Below are 23,721 nucleotides of genomic sequence, written 5' to 3'. Positions count from 1 at the left end.
CCTGAAACGGTTCTTAACCTGAAGCTCCACTTTAGCTAATGGGGCCTCCTGCTGCTGCTGCACCGCCGCTGCATGATTTCTGTTCTCATCCTGAAGCAAAGTTCTTAACCCGAGGTACTAGTTCTGGGTTAGCGGAGTCTGTAACCTGAAGCGTATTTAACCTGAAGCTTATGTATCCCGAGGTACCACTGTATAATATAAGAGCAGCGAATTATTAGTTAATTAATGTATTGATGTATTATCTTTATTCCCAGGGAGAGGTGCTGATGGAATTTTCTGTCTTAGGTGCCCTAATAATTTGTCAGTCCTTGAGAACAATATGCGCCCTCACCTAGAGAGAAGGGCCATTTGCCACCCCACCCAAGGCAGCAAAATGTCTTGTCTTATGCTGTCCCTCCTCCCATGATCCCACCAGAAAAAAAGCTGATAGGGCCAGGGTTCCTAGATGTGAGCACATGAGTGTCTGAAGTCATGTGTAGACATGTAAGAACAGAAGAACATAATGAAAGCTCTGCTGGATCAGGCCAAAGGCTCAACCAGTCCAACATCCTGATCTCCCAGTGGCCAACCAGAAGTCTATGGGAAGCCTGCAAGCAGGACCTCAGCACACCAGCACTTTTGCCACTTGTGCTACCAGTGAGCCAGTGTGGTGTATTGGTTAAGAGCGGTAGTCTCGTAATCTGGTGGACCGAGTTCATGTCTCCGCTCCTCCACATGTAGCTGCTGGGTGACCTTGGGCTAGTCACACTTCTCTGAAGTCTCTCAGCCCCACTCACCTCACAGAGTGTTTGTTGTGGGGGAGGAAGGGAAAGGAGATTGTTAGCCGCTTTGAGACTCCTTCTGGTAGTGATAAAGCGGGATATCAAATCCAAACTTTTCTTCTCTACATCTTCCCAGCAATTGACAATCAGGGGCATACTGTCTCTGACAATTGTGAGATGTAATCCTCTGGAGAAGTCAAGTACATCTTTTCCTGTTTGCCTAGAGTAAACATGCAGGGGAATGTTGGTCCAGCCAGTTGAACTTCCTGTTACACCTGGTCTGGAGCATCCTTCCTTTGCAAGTGATCAGGTAGGTGGGCATGACCCTTCCAGACCCAACAAAAGGTCCAGTCACACTGCCACCTTCCTCTTTTGATGCCCTTTCTTCTCTTGGACTGCACTGCCGGCTCACTGCAGGGATATACCCATATGGGGTAAATCCACTCCTTCTACTGATTTGTAACTTCAAGCCTAAAGCCTACCTTCAGGGATCACCCTGTGCTTTGATCGTGAGTAAACTTCTTATTGTTACTTATGAATAAGACTGTTGTGTCTTTATTCTTTTAGGAGGGATAAAAGGGGCCTTACCAGGAATAACAGAACTTAAGAAATTCTCATGAATCTGCAACTAGCTTCCTGCTGTGTAAAAGGGGGAATGTACTCTGCTGTATGAATAATCTCACTAGTGTGAGTTAGGAAGGATAATATTTAATCAATATATCCGCTCCTGCTACCCACAACATTCCCACAACAATAGAGGTAGAACAAAGCCAGATGGGCAGGGTATAAATAATAAATTATTGTTATTAAATTATTATTATCACAGTCAGTAGTCATGTCTAACTCTCTTTCAAAGCCATTCAAGTTGGTGGCTACCAGTACATCTTGTGGGAGTGAATTATGTAGTTCAACTATACATTGTGTGAAGAAGTCCTTTTCTTTTTGTCGGTCCAGAATCTTCCAACATTCAATTTCAGCCACATAATATGCGTCTGCTGTGGAAAATACTAGCAAAAGGTCAATATTTAAACCAAGGTGCAGCCTGGAGCTGATGTGCAGTTGTGGTCTAAAACATCTGGAGGACACCAGGTTGGTGAAAATTGATATAAATCAACTGTGTGACTCTGCAGGACTATATTTGAAGAAACCATTTATTTTCCCCACACATATGGCTGACCACAGACTAGGGTGTAATTAATATATTCTTCTTTAAAATTGCTGTCACTAAATGAAAAACACTGCTTACTGGAATATAGTCATGTCAAGGTCTATCCCTAGATCCTTAACATTATGTTTGAGTGGATCTAGCTTCTTCCATTCTCTGGGCACCCGATAAATGTTTCTTTGTCCATGTGAGTGTTTTGCTTTTATTACTTTATTTCATAAGATTTATACACTGCTTGATTGTAAAGAAGCTCAAAGTGGTTTGCAACAAGAATAAAACATTAAAGTTATGGTGAACACAGTTAAAACTGTGGAATGGGTCTTATGTGGCACCTTTAAGAGTGCCTATTCCACAGATTGAAGCAGTCAAGTGGGCATATATGGCAGGGCCGGCCCAAGACATTTTGGCACCTGAGGCATATGACAAAAGATGGCCCCCTTCCTGCCAGGGAAGAAGGGGTGAGGGAAGAACTACGTCAGGAACAAAGGGGCAGAGAAAAATCAGTATCAGGATTTGCTGCCCTGGTTGGTCTTGACACCTGAAGCAGTCACCTCACCTTGACTCATGGTTGGGCCGACTCTAAATATAGGGTAAGGCGGTATCACAGGTTGACTGGCTGAAGAATGATTCTATTGTCAACCCCAGTCAGTCTGCCAAATGATATGGGTGTGAAAAATGAGCAGGAGTTATGCAATCGGCCAGTTATTGCAGCTGGAAATTGTATCTCCTCTGGCTATAATGCTGATACGCATTCAGGAACAAACTGGGATGAATGAATGAATTTCTCGCATGCAGACACACTCCCCCACCCCCCCACCAGAGTGACTTTAACATGTAAGGTGAGAAGAAGACTAACTGGCTTTCATGCTTCTACACTGTGAAGCTGCTACCATTTCGTAATAAACATGGTTAACATAAAGGGGAGCTGAATTGACGTCAAGATTGTGCAGTTTTGTTAGGTAACCGGGAGACTTTCCATCCTTTGGATGATAAGGTAAAGGTAAAGGGACCCCTGACCATTAGGTCCAGTCGTGGCCGACTCTGGGGTTGCTACGCTCATCTCGCTTTACTGGCCGAGGGAGCCGGCATACAGCTTCCGGGTCATGTGGCCAGCATGACTAAGCCGCTTCTGGAGAACCAGAGCAGCGCACGGAAATGCCGTTTACCTTCCCGCCTATTTATCTACTTGCACTTTGATGTGCTTTCGAACTGCTAGGTTGGCAGGAGCAGGGATCGAGCAACGGGAGTTCACCCCATCATGGGGATTCGAACTGCTGACCTTCTGATCGGCAAGTCCTAGGCTCTGTGGTTTAACCCAGAGCGCCACCCGTGTCCCCTTTGGGTGGTAGTCAACTAAATATTTGCCCTAGTGCAAGGATTAGCACTTTCCCCCTTGATATGCCACCCTTATATCTGCTTTGGAGGGTTCAGGGGGAACCCAGAGCAAATTTAACAGGTGCATGAGAAGAGGAGAGAGAAAAACCCTTACACTTAAGGAACATTCTCCTTAATGCTGAATTCTGTACAATCCATACTGTCCACTTTCCTAAAGAATATCATCCAAGCAAGTTACAGTTTATATGGATACAGGTCAGAGGTTTTGACCCAGGTCAAAATAATACACCAAGAGAGAAGAAAGGGTGCTCTTCTGAGAAAGCAAAAGCAAAATCATAAAAGTGAGGTCATAAAAGTGAACATGTGAGAAAATGAAAGTTTAAAAAAATCAGTTATCAGAGTTTCAAAGAGATTACAAAGCCATTGTCAGTCAAGCCACTGTTCCTTTTAGCCAGACTGCAAAACAAGCACCTCCTTCAGCAGTACTGAAGCTTAGATGTTTGCATGAAAGTGCAAATTTACCTAGGATCGAAACAATGTAGTGTAATATAATGATTCAGTAATTCAATATTAAGTGTGGTGCAAGTATTAATGTGATGGTGTCTGTAAAGCACTTTGAACACCCTAAATCAGCCTCAGTATAATTGATTGATTGATTGATTGATTGATTGATTGATTGATTGCCTTTACAGCCTACCTTTTTCTCCATGGACCCCAAAGGTGGCATTCATGATTCTCTCCCCCCCCCTCAATCTGCACAACACAACCCTGTGGGGGTAGGTTAGGCTGAGTGACAGTGACTGGCCCAAGGTCACCAAGTGAGCTTTATGGCTGAGTGAGGTTTTGAACCCTGGTCTCCCAGGTCCTGGTCTGGTCTGGCACTCCAACCACTACACCCCACTGTCTCTCTGTAATAATTATGGGGCTACTTCTGAGGATGTGCAGACCTAATTTCCCCTAGACCTGAGTAGCCATAATGTAATGAATATTAAAAGACATGCCGAGCAGGAAATATGACACCATGGCAGAGTTGAGACTTTGTGAACTTCACTTTTTATGATGTATGATGTATGTGTGCATTTTAGAAATTAAGGCTGCATTTATGTGGAAGGAAGGGCCAACCTGTGACCTGGCTGAGACACTTTTAAACAGCAGTAAGGAACTTAAACCTCCCAAGTGGATCATTCCTGTAGAAGATATAACATGTGACCCAACCTACCCATGTTGACAGGCACCTCTTTGAACTGGTTCACACATGCATATATTTTTAAACTTAATTAGTGGAATTTTCAGTGATGATGGGGGTGTGCAGTGCTTTCCCCCCCGGGGGTACACATACCCCTAAAAATTTTGTTTGGCCTCGTTGAGGGGCAGTATTTCAATATGAATAGGAAAATGAAAGTACCCCCTAACATATATATTTTTTAGAAAATAAGCACTGTGTGTGTGTGTTAGTGTGAAAATAAGCCATCCCAGATTGCACATCAGCACAAAGAATTCTCCCTCCTCCTTACTTGCAGTACTTTTCAATGGAGGCAGTTCCCACATCCCCTGCCCAAGAATAGAGAAATCAAGTGATAAGACCTGGGTTTGTGAATGACTTAACACCCCCCCCCCCCGCCGCCGCCTTCTTTGTAAGGTTGCACTGGTTCAGGCATTCATTTCATCTTCCAGAGAACCTTTGCCAGATATTGAGCCTAGGACCTTCTGTATTGAAAGGAGATAAGCTACAGCCCTTTTATGGAGACTGGGCACATGGGCTCCCCAGAGCTAAACTAATAACAGAGGGCTCGAAGCAGGGTGAGGACAGTTACCACTGAAACAAACTTGCAAGATGCAGGTGGGGCAGTGGCTGTGCCACATTTATTTCAGCAGGAGATACTCCCAAAGAATTTCTGTTTGGGTCCATCTGCTGCCACTTTCATAAATATTACTTTTTGGGAGAATGTTTCGTGAAGTATGCAAAGCTGTTTTTGTTGTTTGAATAAGGCAGAGGATTGTTTACCGTAAAAACCAATTTGGGGTGGGAGGTGGGGGGAATAAGTGCCAGGTTATATTCAGGAGTTCAACAAAGCCTAAGCAAGGCTTAAGTGAAGAGTTAACATGCAAAGTAGCTTCCAGTCTATCTTCTACAAAGTCTATTGCTAGAAGTCGCAGCCCCTCCCCCACCCAATCATTTGTTATAAAGGCTTTTTTATGATACAAATTTGATAATCTCCCTTCCATGTTGGCATCGTTCTAATTTGCGTTGTAAGCCCATAAAATTCGGGCTCTTTGTCTCCCCTGAAGGCCACAAGGTTTTCAAAGATACCATTGTGCCGCCTAAAACCTATAAAATTGTCACTAGGGACTGATTAAACAGTCCTGAATTGAAACAGTGCGGGGTTTTTTGTCTTGGTCCCTTTCAGGCATGACAATGCCCTTTTCAACTCCCGAGACAAAAGGGGGTTTAAGGGAGCGATTCTCTGGGAGATTCTTCGGAGATAACCCCAACCATATGGAAGACAAGGTGGCCAGCAGCTGAGACAAAAAAACAGGTGACAACAAGGACTGTCCACCCCAACCCCCAACCCCGGAAACAAGAGGCTGGACCCGAATATCCTTCTGCTCCCCACTCAGATGTCTTCTTGAAACCACCACCCACGGAGTTGGGCATCGCACAATGACCCCCGGCCCTCCACAACAATGGGACTGAGAAGGCCCACTGCAGCCAAAGGCACACAAGCAAACACACACACACACACACACACACACAGAGAGAGAGAGAGAGAGAGAGAGAGAGAGAGAGAGAGAGAGAGAGAGAGAGAAGTTGCTTTGTGGTCGACCCACCAATCAATGCCCAGAGAATTTGATCCTGCGCCGAGGGATGGTCTGGTTGATAGCCTCAAAAGCAAAGAGGTGCGCTTAATTGAGAAGAGTCCATTTTCAGATGAGCTGTTTTAAGGAAAGGGACACACCCGGGCAAACGTCCTTCTTTGGCACCAGTCCTGGTGGGAAGTGAAGCCCCTCATCTTCTTCATCTTCTTCTTCCTCATCTATTTATATGCCACTTAAGGCCAAGGCAGTCTCTAAGCAGTTTACAAAAAAACAACACATTGTAAAAACACAAATACGCATGCACAAGTAGCAGTAAAGCTGAAAAACTAGAATACCCAAATAAAACAAAATCATTAAAAAGTAAACGCAGCCGTACATTGTGAAAACAACTAAAGAGTCAAGGTTCCATCTAGAAACCATTCAGCCTAAAGGAGTGGGTCAGTAATATTTCTCCTAGTATAATATAGAGCAGACTCCCCCCCCTCCCTTGGCTTAAGAAGCCATCCAGCCAAACCAAAGGGTCGATAATATTCCTCTTAATTGGCGTTCGAGAGAATGCGCGCAACTCCCATCTCCCTACCTCCACAGCCAGGTAGCCAAGAGAAGCGAGGAAGGACCACACCACCACTTTCGAACTTCGCAAAAGGCGAGAGATACGGAGGTCAGAGGAACAGTTCAAAATCCAACCTGCACTGTTTGCACTAGAATTTCAATTCTTCCACCCAACGCCAAATCACTTCCCTCTGCTATCACGATTGAGATTATGCTGTTTGCCAATGGAAGAGGTAGCAGGTTCCCATCCTAAAATCATTTAAAAGAGCCTGGAAATACGCAAAGATTTTTTTTTAAAAAAAAATAATAAAAATCCTGCCTTTCATCTCAGTTTATAAAAGTTGAGAAACTTCGAGGGGCTCGGTTTAAGTCTTCATTCTTATCGCATTGCGGCTGACAATAAGGCTGTACGTGAGGGAACCCGAGAAAATCCCTAGATAGAAAATCGCTCAGTTAACCCCCCCACGCCCTGCGAGCCAATTAGGCAGTGAAAACGTGCGCAGTTGTTACAAAATAGCATCGCGAAACCAAGTCAGAGCCGGTTTCTTTCCTGTCGGAAGAGCTGTTTGGAAAATATATATACATTCTCGGTACTGTCACTTCGCAAAAACAAGGACAACATCCAATCAAATGAAACAATCGATCAAGGGAGGTGGCAGAATATTAGAAGGGCTGTGCAATAATGTCTCCAACGGTGGTGCTGCTGCTGTTACTACTACTACTCAGCTTGCATATATGCACGTTTTATTGTGCGATAAGAAAGGGAGGCATTTTTCAGGAAGCTTGGAGGAAACCAGCTGTTTTAGGTTCCTTTCCAAGGAAAAGGGTCCGGGGCAAAGTTGCGTTTTTAGGCTATATAATGCTTCCTTTCCCAGTTTCTGAACGCAACGCTTTGAAATAAATATATCCTATTTTTTTGATACGTTCCTTATAAATCCGGCTAACGTTAACTTGTATTTCAACGCGAGATATTTGAGCACGTGCGAAACGGCAGTCGAAGCAAATGGATTTTTCGAAGCCAGCGGTGTCCATGTAATTGGGCCTTTAAGTATTAGTTCACCGTGTAAATTCTGGGTACAGTCATTGACTGTAGCTATATATAATTAGGGCAAACGTTTAGTTCAGAGCATCCGTCTTCCTGTACACATTCGTATGGTAAATTTAATGGTAATCACATTGATCAATGTAGCCTTGCATTAATAGGACGAGATGGTGGTATTCAAATATGGCATTTGCCAGATCGCAGACTGTGGAACTCTCTCTCTCTCTCTCTCTCTCTCTCTCTCTCTCTCTCTCTCTCTCTCTCTCTGTGTGTGTGTTGCTTTCCTACCGCGAAGGGGTCCTAGCCTTGGAAACAGTCCTAGAAGCCCATGTGCAGGAAAGCACTCCAGAGAGAGGGGGAGGGGTCAAGCATCTCCCTAGCAGCTTGTCACTTGACAGTCACTCTTTCCGGTGTAAATTGCCCCTTCGACATAAATGCAGGGAAGCAATTCGACCTTCTGAGCGTTTACAGACTTGCGAACCCCGCGAACTCCAGCGGGACTGATTTTAATCCCATAATTCCAAATGACCAGGCAACGGCATCCAAAAGATATTTAAAAAGATATTCAAAAGGGAACTTAGTGGGATCCTCCCGGAAGGGAAGAGACCTTGGTCGCTCCCAAACACCAATTTATTGGATCATTCGGCCTTGATTTGCGAGAAGAGGACGAGGGCTATTTATTGAGCCTTTGTTCTGATTTGTTTGCTGGTAATATGAAGTTGGGCCAAGCAATTGTCAGCCTCACACTTTCCAGTGCATTCTCCTCCTCCTCCCCGCCCCCCTTTCCTTATTCCCCGAAGTCCGATCTTTTGCAGGGAGGGAGTTTGTAGCACCAATTAATTTAAGAGGGCAACCTGAATTTGCCGGCATGGTCCCATCAGAAATAGTGGATGATATGGGATTTCTGGGATCGCAAGCGCGCGCGCATCTTGGGATGCCGGCCTCTTCTGCCAAAAAGACACGGATCCCGAGGGTGGTTTTTGTTTGCCAGCAATCCGGTTTATTGATCAGGGTAAGAAAGTTCTATTTGAAAATCAACTATGTCTGATACAAGCAACTCACTATTCGTTTTGTTTAGAATGAAACACAACCTTCTTTTTCTTTTAAAAAGCAACTATGTTTTCGGCCAGCTTTCTAAAGCAAAAGGCCAAAAACAGGGTTAGGGCGAAACGATCAAGGTTAGCTACGCCAGGCATTCCGATCCCCACAACATTGACAGGAAAGTCCCGTTGAATTTTGTTCTTTTCCAAGTAACACCAGGATCCGAAGCACCCCTCCCACACTGCTATTAATCCGGAACAACTACCATTCGTGGCTTTGCTACTCACAATCGTTCATGAGGGCTGCCATCCCATTTCACCGATAACAATGGGTAGAAAATCCCCATATTTTCCCGACCCCTTACTGTGAACACAGAATGTGTGTGTGTGTGTGTGTGTGTGTGTGTGTGTGTGTGTGTGTGTGTGTGTGTTGAAGGGAAATTAACCCGGGTTGGGCGATCTTAACTTTGCACCCTTCCTTCTATACGCGTTCCTATTTGCCAATCCTCTTTGGAACTTAACCCCCAGGAAGAGTGTGTAGGAATTGCAGTCTTCAAGATCCCACTGTTACTTCCGCGTAAAGATAATTTGGCGGGGGCGGGAGAGAGGATTGGGCCCACTTCCCTTGGTAGCAAGCAGCTGGGGATTTGATGTCTGGGTTTTTCTTTCTTACTGGTTGGGATCCGCGGCTCATTTTACTCTAAAGTAGTACTATCCAAGCCAACGCCTCGCGAGATGAAGGCACCAGTCCAAGGCGTCGCCCCAGGGCAGGCGGGGTCCAGTATGTGTGTGTCTCTCTCTCTCCTTCTGGCAACCTGTCTGCGTCCTCGGCGCCTTCCTCACCCCCAGTTCCATGAGACAAGAGCCGGGGGCGCTAAGTGCTGGTAGGTGGGGAAGAGGCTTAGCGAGGCGGCCTGCGGGAAAGCCGGGTAGCCCTGGAGGCCGAGCGCGCTCTGCGCGCCTCCGTAGTCCTGCGCCGCGCCGCTGCAGCTCTGGCACGCCTTGCCTTCGCGCACCAGCACTGGCACCACCACCCTGCGCAGGAGAGGCGCCGCCGCCGCTCCTCCGGCGCAGGCTCCTTCCCCGGCGCGCTCTCCTCCGGCGCCGCTGCCCTTGGCGCGCTTCATCTTGTAGCGGTGGTTCTGGAACCAGATCTTGACCTGGGTGGGCGTCAGGCGCAGCAAGTGCGCCAGCTGCTCCCGCTCGGGTGCAGACAGGTAGCGCTGCTGACGGAAGCGCCGCTCCAGCGCCAGAGTCTGCGCCTTGGAAAAGAGCACTCTGCGCTTCTTCTTCTTCTCGTCGTCGTCCTCGTCCGCTCGCGTCGAGGCGGCGGCCGGCCGCGATCTGCTCTCGGGGCCGCTCTCGTCCGAAGCTGCAGGGCAAGACAAGGGTTGGGGAGGGAAGGAGACAAGGCAGGCGCGTTAGATCCCGTTTCGTGGTTGTCATTTGCTTATTTACCGCTGCAAAGGGACGCATGTAAGCGAGGATTAGGAAATTCCGGAAGACTGAAAGCGCAGTCGAAACATCATCAACATCAACAACATCATCAATGAAATATAGTGGTACCTCGGGTTAAGAACTTAATTCGTTCTGGAGGTCTGTTCTTAACCCGAAATTGTTCTTAACCTGAAGCACCACTTTAGCTAATGGGGCCCCCGCTGCCGCTGCGCGATTTCTGTTCTCATCCTGAAGCAAAGTTCTTAACCCGAGGTAATATTTCTGGGTTAGCGGAGTCTGCAACCTGAAGCGTATGTAACCCGACGTACCACTGTACTGTTCAATGGATCCGACATATAGGTTAGGTCTGATTCTGAATGGTACATTATGCTGTGTTTGTGGAGAAAGAGGGCATGGGGAAGAGGCTGCTGGATCAGGCCCATGGCCCATCTAGTCCAGCATCCTGCTCTCACAGTGGGAAACCAAATGCCTGTAGAAAACTCCTAAGCAGTTGTTCAGCCCAAGAGTACTCTCGCCTCCTGTGGTTTACAGCAACAGGCATTCAGAAACATAGTCATCATGGCTAGTAGCCCTTGATAGCTCTCTCCTCCATGAATCTGTCCAATCCTGTCTTAAAGCCATCCAAGTTGGGGGCTGTCACTGCCTCCTGTGGGGGTGAGTTCCACAGTTTAACTGTGCGCTGCGTGAAGAAGCACTTTCTTTTACCTGATATGTGTATTTCTGGAATATATAGCTATAGCCACACACAAAATGCAGAAATAAATCTGCCCAACCACCCATAGATCCATTTTCTCTGGAGATCCGACAAAGCGGAAGCCCAAGAACCGAAACGGTAGCGCTTTTATTTGGGCGCACTGTGACCTTTTTATTTGGACAGGGCTTTGATGGTGGATCGGGTAGGATTTACACAGGAACGCACGAAGTTGCTTTATACTAAATCAAACCATTGGTCCCATCCACGGGAGTAGCTCTCCAGGGTTTCCCAAGGGAGACATTCCCAACCTTACCTCGAGATGACTCTGGGAATTCTCACCCGCCTCATCTTGATTTTTAAATGTGGCTATTTTATGCATAGTTGCCAGCCAACAACACTGGAGACTGACGTGAACTGGTCTCCTGGAGCACCAATCCACTCCCGCAAGAACCTCGGATAGGAACAGGAGCAGCACTAGGACGCGGGAGAAGTTGCACAGCCGAAACCGCCTTCCTGTGGTTTGCGTTGAGAAGACAGCGCTACCGCTCCTGTGTCACGCGAGTTAAGCGCGAGACTGCGGGCAAGATTTCCTTTCAGCTATCATCTTGATGAAATATTGTTCTTATCTTACCCTATCTATTGGAAGAGTTTTAGAATAGCGAATATCTCCCCTTGATTTCAATGAGCTCCAGCCAGTCCTTTTACGAAATATTAATTGTACAATTGTAGAAATGGGTTTGTGGCTTTCAGCTTGCTGAGTTCCTAATCTTTTGCGTTTTATCTTATTTTTTTATTCCTACTTGGGCAGCTGGAGCGCTTGATAAAGCTGCAAAACAGTAAATAACAATGATTGGTGCGTTTGGTGGTTTGTAGGGCGAGTATATATGTATGTATGTGAGTGAGTGAGTGAGTGAGTGAGTGTGAGAAAAGAACAAGAAAAGTGAGAGGTAGACATTTATCGGATGCCCAAAAATCTATTAAACTTTCTCATCCTTCTTATTGCCTCTCCCATACACACACACGCCCAAGTGCAAGGGCTCAACATCTATTTTAAAGTACCCTTTTGTATTATTCGCCGTCTCCAAGCGTAAGGTTAGATCAAGAGATCTCCCGGAAGCCCCCCAAGCAGCCGCTCGCCTTAATAAGCTAAAAGAAGAGAAGATGCGGCTGAGCGCATTTGTTATCCTAAGCATGGATCGTGGGTGGGTATGTGGAAGTGATATTCCTGGTGGATTTACTAATGGCAAATGCTTTGTTTATACGGTGCGTGAGACATGCCTTTAGAAACCAATGTCTTCCTGTCTGTCTTTCTGTGACAAGAATATCTCTCCACCTCCTCTCATTCAGGAGTCGTTTAGCTGCGAAGGGACCAGCTTTTATCGAAGTGGCGGATGGAAAAAAATCGGAATGGAGGCGCATCAGCAAGAATACCTGCGAGGGTTTATGGCCAAGGGCCGTTGCCTCCGGAAGACCCCACTAGGAAGCCCTGGGGCGCACCATTTCCCCAAGAAGCGTTTTGGAAGACTGAGCTGGGTTATTAAGATTTTAAATCTTGTGAATTACTCTGCCTGTAAATGGACTCGTACTCGTTTGCGTATTTCCTTAACTCAGTGCCGGAGATTTAAGATGCAAGCCGTTCCTGTTCCACAAGGGGAAGGGTCCTTAGATATCCAAGAACTGCTACTCCGCTTCTGGAAACATTGGGCCAAACCAGAAGCATCTTCTGGAGCGGCAGACTCTTGTATTTAACCAGGGGATCTGCTTTTGGTGAAAGCAGAGCCGAGGCCAAGAAAACGACCCACTACTCTCCTCATCTTGAGAACAAGGGAGCTTAAACTATTGGCAAGACGACCGGAAACAAGTTGACTTGGACTTAAGCTGCGTATACAACATCCATTTCTAGCACACCCACTCACCCAAATAATTCCGGCAACTATAGTTTACTCCTCACAGAACTGCAATTCTCGGCACCCTTAGCAAACTACAATTCCCAGGATTTAATGGGGTATGTATGTGTGCTTTAAAGGTTTAGCGGGCACACAGCCTGTAAACCCATCTGCTCTCGGTGGAACCAAAGTTACTTCCATCGAAGGTCGCAATCTTGGGCGCGTTTCTTCGCATCTAATGGGAGTCTCTTCGCATCTAATGGGACTTAATTCTGAGCAAATATGCATAGGATCGGACTAAACGGCAGCCTGAAAAGGCTATTGGGGGATCGTAGGGAGGGGGAGCTTATATTTTACAAGGCTGCAGGCAGCACGATTCGGCAGGAGTGAGGCTTGTAGGTGTGGATTTCATTAAGTCCGCCCCCCTCATTTTCCTTGATCGAACATTTCTCCAAACCTCACTGGGGTGGAAGCAAAAATCACTGCCTAGCCAGCCCAAATTAAGCTCTGTCCCATTGATTTCAAAGGGAAATAAAAACACGTGGCTACATCTCCCACTGAAATCAATTGGACTTCTTTTTTTAAAAAAACAAAAAACTTAAGTGTGGCTGGATTTTACCCATAACTTGGTTAGCATTCAGCTGGAATTCAGACCAATGGGACCTGAATCCAAGCGCTGGAGTTTATCGGGCTTCGAACAAATATGCATCGATGGATGGATGAGTCAGATCATCTTTCACTATTATATTACCATCATGATCTAAGCCATGGATTCTGTAGAAAGGCTGGAATTTGGTACATGCGTACATACTAACTACCACAGAAATAGACTACAGTGCTTTAAGAGCCTTTACTTGGAAATAGAAATCGGTGGTGAGGGAAGGGGAGGGAAAGACAGACCGTAGAAATCAGCTATGATGAGGAAATTGCCCAGGGATATACTGAAGCGTGTTTTGTAATTAAACAAACTGAGCCCGGGGGGGGGGGACTACAAAAGACAGCCACGGATCTAATCTTGTTGCCAAGCAATACAAACATATTCTACATTATAATTACTACAGTAATATTAACTAATTACAGCAACTGTGGTATAGATTGTATACTGGGCTGAGCTTGGTTTGTTATTTTTATCTACAGAAAATGTTTTGATTTTCCATAAGGTGGGAAATATCTCTATGAAGTCTGTTTCCCTGCCTCTAAGCAATTATAAAAAACTATGAACAGAGATCTGTTTGTTTTTTTTAAAAAAGACTATAGAATCATATAATATATATTTGCCAACATCTTCATCTAGGCACAAGTTCATTCAATGGAATTTTCTGGCTGAGGAAGTGTCCTTAAATTCGTATGATACATTTTCTGTAGAAAACGGTAGATATATAAACGGCAAAGCATCAATAGTCGAGGTAAAAGGCACCGTCAAGAAACAAAAAAATAACCCTACATGTGAAGTCGTAATAGTTTTAGTATATAATATGTGACCAATTAGTAAATACATATTATATTAATATCTGAACAGACGCATATGTGTCCATCTTGAAGATGTCAGCGCGGAGGAGACAATACCTACGCTGGACCATTCCTAAGCACAAAGGCTACTACAGGGATCTCACGGTTTTGCCTGGAGTAAGCTTTATGATAGGAAGAAATGTATTTCTGCCTTGCTTTGAGTAAGGAGTGTGTGGGCGTCCCTGGGTCCGTGTACACACACCTGCGTACACCAGCGATATGTATGAAAGTCAAATATGACATCTCCCGCTCAATATCTCCTGGATGCATATCGTTATCGATTTCCCTTCGGTGGGGTGGGTGGGTTCTCCCCTCTCTGCCGCACGCACGCACCTTTCCATCATCTCTGCCCAGCAATATTCTTGGGGTTCAATATTCCTCCGCCCATTATCTCTGGGTGACCACCACGTCCCCGTTATCTCCCCGCCTGTTCCATCTCCCTCTAAAATGGTGGTCGCCTTTATTTTCTCCCTCCCTCTCCCCCGGATCTCCCCCAAGCCCTTCATCCCTGTGCGATCTCCGCCGCCCCCCACTCACACAGATACTGGCTCCTGTCCGTTTCCATCCATTCCCGGTACAGGGAGCGGCCGTATCCCTCGCTGGGGTCCTGTTCCTTGCCTCCGCCGCCTTCCGGCTCGGGTAAATCCAAAAGGCTCCGCACCGTGAAGCTGATCCTGCCCACGGTAGTCATGGCAGAGATGCCCGCCGCCGCCTCTTAGTCAGTCCTCGGCAGTGGCGGTGATGGGCAGGCTAAGGCGAGGAAAGCGCAGCTACTGCGTGCCGGGAAGGCTCGGCCGGAGGCTCATCCCTGCTTCCCCTCCGGCGAGAGATTAGTGTCGCTTACCGAGGGGGCTCCTGTTTATATCAACAGTCCTCCTCCCCAGCGTCAACACGGGCTGCTTTCAAACCGTCCCTGTCTATGGGATGCTAAGTACCTGAATTAGTCAAGTGCTCAAGCTCTAATGGGGAGTACGGGCAACCTCACCCCCCCCGCACGCACACACACACGCAGCCCCCTACCCATCCCCCCTCCTCTCCCCACCCCCCACAGAATCACCCCTCCCCAAAGCCAGCAGGAAGCAGCTTTCAGTGTTACAGATTCTGTCTGATTAGGCCAAAGTGGGGACAGATAATGGTAATTGTTCGCCGTGAATAACATCTTGGGTGGTATGCGGGGACCAGCAGCCGCCCTCGCTAGCCCCTCCGCCCTTCTGTGAGCACACAAAGTGAATCCTCGCAGGGACATCCGCAGCGCTTGTCCGGGGCTCGCTTGCTTTTCGCCTCGAGCCCTCCCTCGCTCCTCAGCCTTTTCACGAGAATGCAGGAATTTATTCATTGTTTGTTTTCTTCTCCCGGTTTGGGAACCACTTCGGGGGCACAGCTACCCAGGATTCAGCCTCAGTGGGTCCCCTTCTCTTCTTTTGCAGAGGGTGCGTAGGGCTTTCCTTCGCGCCTCAAACATCCAGGGGCGTACCCCGCGGGAACAGCCTCTTGAGTCCCTCTCCGCCCAACGCCAGGGAGGCACCAGCGTGGCTGAGCTTCCCAGGTCGTGAAAACGCTTTCCCAGGAAGCCCGTTCCGTCAGTGGGACCGGGGTCCTATTTCCAAAGAGTATCGCAGACTCCTAGCTCGACCCATCATCTTGTGGAGGCCAAACCATAGAATCATAGAACTGTAGAGTTGGGTGGGACCATGAGGGTCATCTGCGCCAAACCACTGATTTCTGCTTTCCAAAGGTGTGAGCCTTCCTTGTAGCCAAGTTAGCGAAGGGCCACAGTTCAGTGTGAGAGAAAAGGTTCTGCATGCTGTGGATTCTGGGTTCAGTACCCACCATTCCTAGGTAGGGGTGGAAAGACCTGCTCCGAACCTTGAAGAGTCACTTCCTACCAGTGCAGGAGATGGATCACAAAGCAACTTCCTGCAAACCTGCAAAAGGAAAAGAAAGAAATGATCGTTTTGCCATTTTTTTTCAAAACTCAAAGATAGAACAGCATTCCTAAGCACACTTACTTGAAACTAAATTATATTGAAAGCTGTAGGGATAGGTGTTAATCTCAGGGGACTTCAGAAGTTCTTGTGCGCACAGATTATACACATTTGATGGTGTTAAACTGGAGTAAGCAGGAATGGGGAACACCTTGACCTCCAGCTGTTGTGTGACTACAGCCACCATCATCCCTAGTCATTGGTAGTGATGGTTGGGGCTGATGGGAGCTGGAGTCCAACAACATAGAGGGGCCCTGGATTCTCCACATCTGCTTTAGAGTGGTTGGTATTGGAACCGGTGAGGCTCATTTTGGGCTGGGTTGACAGCAGTGTTCCTAGAAGATGGAGTTATTCCACTCCTGCCTGGGTGGTGGGGAACAGCGTAGAAGGGATATTTGGATCTGTTTTCAAGTTATTTCAATCCAGTGCCATAAGCTCATGCCACCCCCCCATCCTCGCATAACACAACTGAAGCTAAAAACTGTGGGAGTGTTGTGGGTAATAGGAGAGGATATATTGATTAATATTATCCTTCCTAACTCGCGCTAGCAAGTTTCGTTATGCAGCAGAGTGCATTCCCCCTTTTACACAGCAAGAAAGCTGGTTGCAGACTCGTGTGAATCTCTTAAAATAATAAGCAATTCAGTCTGGCTTGCCCAGATTGAGATCTGTTCTATTATTCCTGGTAAGACCCCTTTTATCCCTCCTAAAAGAATAAAGACACAACAGTCTTATTTGTAAGTAACAAAAAGTAGTTTTACTTGTGATCAGGCAGAGCACAGTGTGATTCCTGAAGGCAGGCCTTAGGCTTAAAGTTACAAATATGTACAAACAGGTTTACCCCATATGGGAGATAACCTAGGAACTGCTGGCTAACAGCCAGCAGTGCAGTCTAGGTGAATCAGGAAGCAGACAGGACGAAAAAGAAGAAAGGAGGTGGCTATGTGACTTGGCCTTTTGCCAGGTCTGGAAAGGTCATACCCACCTACTAGTTGTGGGAATGTTCAGGGTGGCAGGAGAGGATATATTGTTTATTAATATCCTTCCTAATTTGCGCCAACAAGTTCCTTTACTTAGCAGAGTTTACATTCCTTTTTTACATGCATAGCAGATAGCTGGTTGCAGGCTTGTGTAAGCCTCTCACTATTATACAATTCAGTCTGTCTTCACATTGGATTGTACGTTCCTGGTAAGTTCCCTTTAATCCTCTTAAAAGAATAAAGACGTGACAATCTTATGCAAAGTCAATAAAAGAAGTTTACTTACATCAGTTCACAGTTGAATCCCTGAAGGCAGACTTAGTTAAAAATATGTACATGTGGATCTATCCCATATGGGGGAATAATCCTACTGTTCCGCTAGCTGAGAGCTAGCAGAGCAGTCCTAGCTAAAAGCTGGTCAAACAAAGGAGTCCAAAAAAAGAGGTGTGCTGAGTGACTCTTCCTTTTGTTACCTGGACAGGTTAGGTCACACCCACCTTCTATCACATGCAAAAGGAAGGATACTTCAGTCAGGAGAAACAGGAAGTTTCGACTGGCTGCACCAAACATTCCCTCACATGTCTTCTCTAGCATTACAAGGAATGTTGTACAGTGGTGCCTCGCAAGACAAAATTAATTCGTTCCGCAAGTTTTGCCGTCTAGCGAATTTTTTGTCTTGCGAAGCACGGTTTAAACGGTTTAACAAAGTCGCAAGACGTTTTCGTCTTGCGAAGCAAGCCCATAGGGAAATTCGTCTTGCGAGGCAAATCGCGGACGAAAAAACCTTTCGTCTAGCGAGTTTTTTGTCTTGCGAGGCATTCGTCTTGCGAGGTACCACTGTACTTGACTGCTCTCAATGGATTATATCCCACACTAGTCACATGCAAAGGAAAGGATGCTCCAGACCAGGTGTAACAGGAAGTTCAACTGGCTGAACCAACATTCCCCTGCATATCCACTCTAGGCAAACAGTAAGTGTGGTACTTGACTGCTGTAGTGGATTACATCCCACAAAAACAGCAAACCAACTTTAGATAAACCAATAGTCTAATTTAGTGGGAAATGTCATGCCGAAACAAAATGTTAAGAGTTACAATCATTCTGTAGAAAGTTACCACAAAAGAAGGTTGTTTCTGAAGCAGCAGCTGACAGCTGGATCCCAAGAATGCAAGACGCCATCTGTGAGATGGATGCTCAGGGGGGAAATGGCACTCTCCTTTAAAGGAAGAAGAAAAATGTACATAGTTTTAGGTATAGGCATTGTTTTCTAGAGTCAGATGGGTTTGGGACTCAAAAGGAAGCGGATTGGTTACACTTAAGCTTAGAAAAATGTCCAGAATGGGGAGTGAGGCAATGAGGGCTTTGCAGGGGGTTGGACTAGGTGACCCCCACATTCCCTTTCAGCTCCACAATTCTCAGATTCTCAGATTCTCAGATGGTACTAGCTAGTTAAACGGAAAATGCAGAAGGTGCATTCCTCTTCAACAAGGCATTTGGCTAATTATACAAGCTATGACCTTTTTGTGGGAATGTTAAGGAAGGTAGGAGAGGATATATAATTTTGATACTATTCCTCATCACTCACGCTAGTGAGTAAACATCAGAGCACATTCCATTTCCATCTTATTGGAAGCAAGTTGTTAATTCGTTAGAATCCTTTAATTAAGAAATCCACTCTGGCTTGTCCAGTCTGGGTTGTTCCTGGTAGGTTTCCCCTTTATTTCCCTCTTTAAATAATAATAAGACAACACAGTCTTCTTTAAAAGTAAGAATAAAGTTTTACTCATATTCTGTTCACACCAATAATCTGAAGGCAGGCTTTATCTTGTGGTTACAGTGAAAAGAAGTCTGAGCTACATCTCAGACTTTCTATGTGAAGGTTGAGCCATGCACTGGCTAAGAGCCAGGAGAGCAAGAGTAAGAGAGTGAGAGTCAAAATGGCAAGAGAGAGATGGTTCATGGCCATCCCTTTTATCTGGTAAGCTAGGGTCATGCCCATCTTCCTGGTCACACACAGAGGGAGGAAGCTCCAGAGCAGGTATGACAGGAAGTCCTCCCTGTCTGGAGCCACATTCCCCTGTGTGTCCATTCTAGGCAACAGGAAATTGTTGTACTCAACTGCTCAACTAATAATACATCCCACACTTTTAACCTGGGGGGTGGGTATAGTTTTGTGTGTTATTATGCATTTTGTGTTTATACAGTAAACCACCTTGCGGTCCTTCGATGAAGGCAGTATATAAGTTTTAATAATAACGATAATACCAGAACAAAATTGGTACCAGGCAAGTTATGGAATCACCATGGACAGCATTGCATCTGCTTTAGGGCAAGGATACCACCAGGTGGGGCCCCGTCCAATTGGCTCTATGCTTTTCAATCTGGATTGCATTGCAAACTTGGGTTTTCTGAAGAAAGCATCAAGGGGACCAGATATGCATTAACATCAGCAGTAGGGAATATTTCTTCCCCATAGGGTCAAGGCAATTGCTGGATTCAATAGCTATACCCAGATTGTCAGCAACAATGACCATCTGTCAGAATGACAATGACAATCTATTAGAAATATGATTTGAACTCAACAATTCAATTAGTAATTAAGGAATGTGTAAGAACAAACAGTTGGTCTCTAAGGTGCTAGTGGACAATTTTTAAAATAATTTTTGTTTGTAAGGAACAAGTGGCTACTGGTGTTTTCTTTCCTAGTTCTGAAGCAATTGATTCTGCATATATATCCCATCTCAATCCTATTAGATACTGATTTCAACATAATTGATTTCCACTAAATCTGTTTGGCTGGGAGACCTTAAGATGAAATCCTAGGAACAATTCAACAAAAGTCTGCTCACTGTCTTGTGGCATATTAGCTGATCATGATAAAGAGATTTTGGAATTACTCAAAATACTGTAGAAATGGTAACTTAATCTTTAGCTATGAATCCACTGCTTAACTTATATGAGAAAAGGGTATACTGCATATTTGACATGCAGGGGATTAACCATATTTGCCTTTATTCCAAACACAGAGAACTGGCATCAATTCACAGGCATACAAAACCTTACCTGCATACTGAATTCCATTAGACACAACACTTATTTCAGTGTTCATGTGCTAAAGGTTTGCATGATGGTTAAGGGTAAAATGAAAAATATCATGTGATTTATTTCAGTCCGGGTAAATGTAAAGGTAAAGGGACCCCTGACCATTAGGTCCAGTCATGGCCAACTCGCCATCTCGAGTGCTCATCTCGCTTTATTGGCTAAGGGAGCCAGTGTACAGTTTCTGGGTCATGTGGCCAGCATGACTAAGCCACTTTTGGCAAACCAGAGCAGCACACGGAAACGCCATTTACCTCCCCCCCGGAGCGGTACTTATTTATCTACTTGCACTTTGACGTGCTTTTGAACTGATAGGTTGGCAGGAGCAGGGACCGAGGAGCTCACCCCATCATGGGGATTCGAACCACCAACCTTTTGATTGGCAAGTCCTAGGTTCTGTGGTTTCATCCACAGTGCCACCTGCGTCCTTTCAATGGGGTTAACCAGATTTAATTGCAACTCAAACAAACTGCTACTTAAATGCATTGGATTCACTTCAGTCCAATAAATGTGGGCTTCCAGCTCAGGAAGGCAGGACCCACCCAGTCACGAGTCAGAAAGAGGGAACTCAGTCAGATAACAGGGTGACCCCTTTACCCACTTATCTCATTATTAGCTACCTCACTTTCCTGCCTGCCAGCCTGCCTGCTGTTGTTGGTAACACTGCTTACCACCCCCCCACCCTCCCGGTGAAACTAAACTCTCTGTCATCCTCTCCACGGCGTCCCTGCATGTTCTGAGAAAGGGCCATGGGGATCCTTTCTCAGAGTCGGACATTCTGGGCAAGGACACCTGTGATGGCACTGTGGTTTATACAGCAGCTAGCAATTGCAGGATTTACAGTCAAAATCACAAATGCATGATTGCCAGAAAAGCACATGAGGGGCTGACACTTAAAGATTTCCTGAATCAATATAGAATGGACTGTTTGAGGTCATTTTCTTAATGCTTTCGTGTGAATTTCAAACAAAGAATATAATTTTATGTACTTCCTGTCTGAGCTCTCCTTCTCTTTATTTCAAGCCAGCAATGTGAACAGTTGTACATGCCCAGAACCCAGACTCCACTTTGGAAACTAATTTTATATTTTGTAACTAAGAAGTATTTTTACCTGCATACCAGTTTGATATGTTTGCTGCTTGCATTGAAATGTAAGTAAACAGTTTTGTTTTTGAGTTGCTGCCCTTCAGACCTCTCATGGAGGAGGCACACAAAGAAGGGCCTCAGATAATGATCACAGGGTCTGGGATAATTCAGATGGGGAGAGGTGGTCCTTGAGATATTGCAGTCCTGACTTGTTTAAAGCTTTGTAGGTAAAAACCAGTACTTGGAAGTGGGCCTGGAAACTAACTGGTAGCCAGTCCAGTAAGGCCAGGATCTTTATAATATGCTCAAACTGCCTTGCCTTCAGTGAGCAACTTGACCACCAAATTCTGCACCAGTTGAAGCTTCTGAACCCCCTTCAGAGGCAGTCCTACATATTAACGTGATGCAGTAATTTAACCTGGCGGTTACCAGAGCATAGACAACAGAAGTTAGGCTATCCCTGTCCAGATAGGGCCTCCAGCTGAAAGGGATGGAAGGCACTCAGTACCACTGCCTCAAGTGACAGTAAAGGATCCAGGTGTACCCCCAAACTATGAACTTGCTCCCTCAAAGGGAGTGTAACCCCATCAAGAGCAGGTCATCTCCCATACATTCAGTCTAGGGAGCCACCCATTAACAGTGCCTTGGTATTATCTGGATTGTGCCTCAGTATCTTGACTCTCATCCAGTCCATTACTAAGGCAAGTCAACGCTGACTGAAAATATTTCTGGTTTGCCAAGCATTTTTAGAGAATGAATTTGATTCAGTGCTCGGTCATTAGTTCTGTATTTTATGCTTTTGTGATCTTTTGATCCTTATGCCATACATCACAATGATTTGTTTTTAGTCCAGAGGTCTCAAAAGTCCGGGAAGGTATGATGCGGATACTTTGATAGTCTTATCACTTAGTCACATCCTTATACTGACTTCTTCAGGAGGCTTCCCCTGAGCAATTAATTAATTAATCAGTCAATTAATCCGTGCAATTGTGGCTTGTGGTTCCTTTCGCTATGATTCCAGATGGGCCTGTATCTCGGCGGGAGAGGAGGAGGGGGGATTATTCTTTTAATCTCCTGCGGTTATTGATTCGCAGCTCCCTGTGCAAACAGCGCCCCAACACAAACGCCTCTCGGCGCGCCTATTCGGAGCGGAGCCTGAGTCCCGCCCCTCTTTATTCTGGCCCTCTTTCCCCGCTGGCCGGCTGAAAATGTAAATAGAGCAATAATGCGCCCGGCGGGGAGGCTCAAAGAGCTCTGTCTCTGGGGCTGATTTGTGGCCTGGGATGAGCAGGGGACGGGGCTCCAGTTGGCCGACTTCCTGCATATTTCTTAGGGACTGGACAGGCTCTCTAGAAAAAGATTCCCAGGCCGTGATGATTGGAGCCACCTATCAAGCGTGCCCGGTGACAGTCGCTTTCCTGCCTCCCCCCCCGCCCTCCCCTTCCCAGCCCTCTCCCCCGTCCCTCCCCTGGTTCCTCCTAGATCAGCCTCCCCATCGTCCTGGGTGGTCGGCCCGAGGGGAACACAAATACATGCCAACTGCTAGCCTGTGAACAAAGGGGAAATGTAGCCCTATGTCCTGGACCTGTTGGAAGCATTTGTTCCAGTCAAGATTTTGCATTTGTTCAGACGGGGAATAATAGGTGATTGACGCCTCCTGACAATGTGCTTTAGCTCTCCGGGATAAATCGGAGCTTGTTCCTTGTTGTCATGGTTTTCAATTGGGTTCAATGGGATTTGAACCACGATCGACTCTGCTTTGCGTCTACTGCAGCCTACTCCATACAAATTTATTAGTTATGTCTTTTTAAATGAGATTAAATGGAAACGACTTCAGGGAAACAACTCATTCATAGCCAGGGGCTCCGGGTGCCCACCAGCATTTGAATGCCAGCTTAGGGGTGTGTGTAATGAATATCAATTCATAACTTCAATCTAGAAGCAGGGTCGCCAAACATGGTACGCCGAAACCCTGGGAGATAAATGCTTCCTTTTTTACACTTAAGGAAGGGGATGGGGCTGAATTGGTCTGGGTCCAAATGCCCTGGTTTTCATCTGAGTTGTGGACCAGGCTGCGTATGGACCTCGGCTTCAATGCAAACCCTTCGGCTCCGCTGGGCTGAGGATGGGAGCCAAAGGTAGCCATCACAACTGCTTGGAAAGGCAAAGTCCGCCTTGAATATAATAGGGCTGTTTAGAAGAAATGGGTCGGAGCCAGCGTGGCTGCAAAGAGCTTAGAGAGGTGCCGGCTCCTCTCCGCAAACAACAGTAGCCAAAAAGGAGGGGGGGGGGTTCTCCTTTGTATGTGTCCT

At 46.1% G+C, this 23,721-nt stretch overlaps 1 protein-coding gene and 3 long non-coding RNA genes across 5 annotated transcripts in view; 2 read left to right on the top strand and 2 right to left on the bottom strand.

Moving 5' to 3' along the window:
- Positions 1-23,721, top strand: part of LOC308596168 — a 435,220-nt gene that overhangs the window by 210,218 nt on the left and 201,281 nt on the right. The gene's annotated exons all lie outside the window — the stretch shown is intronic.
- LOC308582439 lies at positions 5,990-8,173 on the bottom strand. The gene is made up of 2 exons (XR_014005686.1): positions 6,659-8,173; positions 5,990-6,329 (listed from the first exon to the last, which is right to left on the bottom strand). It is a non-coding gene; the product is annotated as an uncharacterized lncRNA (long non-coding RNA).
- On the bottom strand, positions 8,650-15,244 carry NKX2-8 (NK2 homeobox 8). The gene is made up of 2 exons (XM_081189590.1): positions 14,797-15,244; positions 8,650-10,084 (listed from the first exon to the last, which is right to left on the bottom strand). The coding sequence occupies exons 1-2, from the start codon at positions 14,948-14,950 to the stop codon at positions 9,552-9,554; spliced, it is 687 nt and encodes a 228-aa protein (XP_081045716.1). The 5' UTR covers positions 14,951-15,244; the 3' UTR covers positions 8,650-9,551.
- LOC308584690 lies at positions 10,093-14,270 on the top strand. Its single transcript, XR_014006977.1, has 2 exons — positions 10,093-11,956; positions 12,212-14,270. It is a non-coding gene; the product is annotated as an uncharacterized lncRNA (long non-coding RNA).

This window comes from Podarcis bocagei (genome assembly GCF_964188305.1).
Source record: "Podarcis bocagei genome assembly, chromosome: 1".
Taxonomy (NCBI): Eukaryota; Metazoa; Chordata; class Lepidosauria; order Squamata; family Lacertidae; genus Podarcis; species Podarcis bocagei.
This window is presented reverse-complemented; position numbering and strand designations above follow the sequence as displayed.

What these genes read in the sequence shown, in the direction of transcription:
- NKX2-8 (XM_081189590.1), bottom strand. Translation starts at nt 14,950, where the DNA reads ATGACTACCGTGGGCAGGATCAGCTTCACGGTGCGGAGCCTTTTGGAT. An exon ending in GGACAGGAGCCAGTATCTGT is followed by an intron (nt 10,085 to 14,796) that starts GTGAGTGGGGGG and finishes CTTGCCCTGCAG; the next exon opens with CTTCGGACGAGAGCGGCCCC.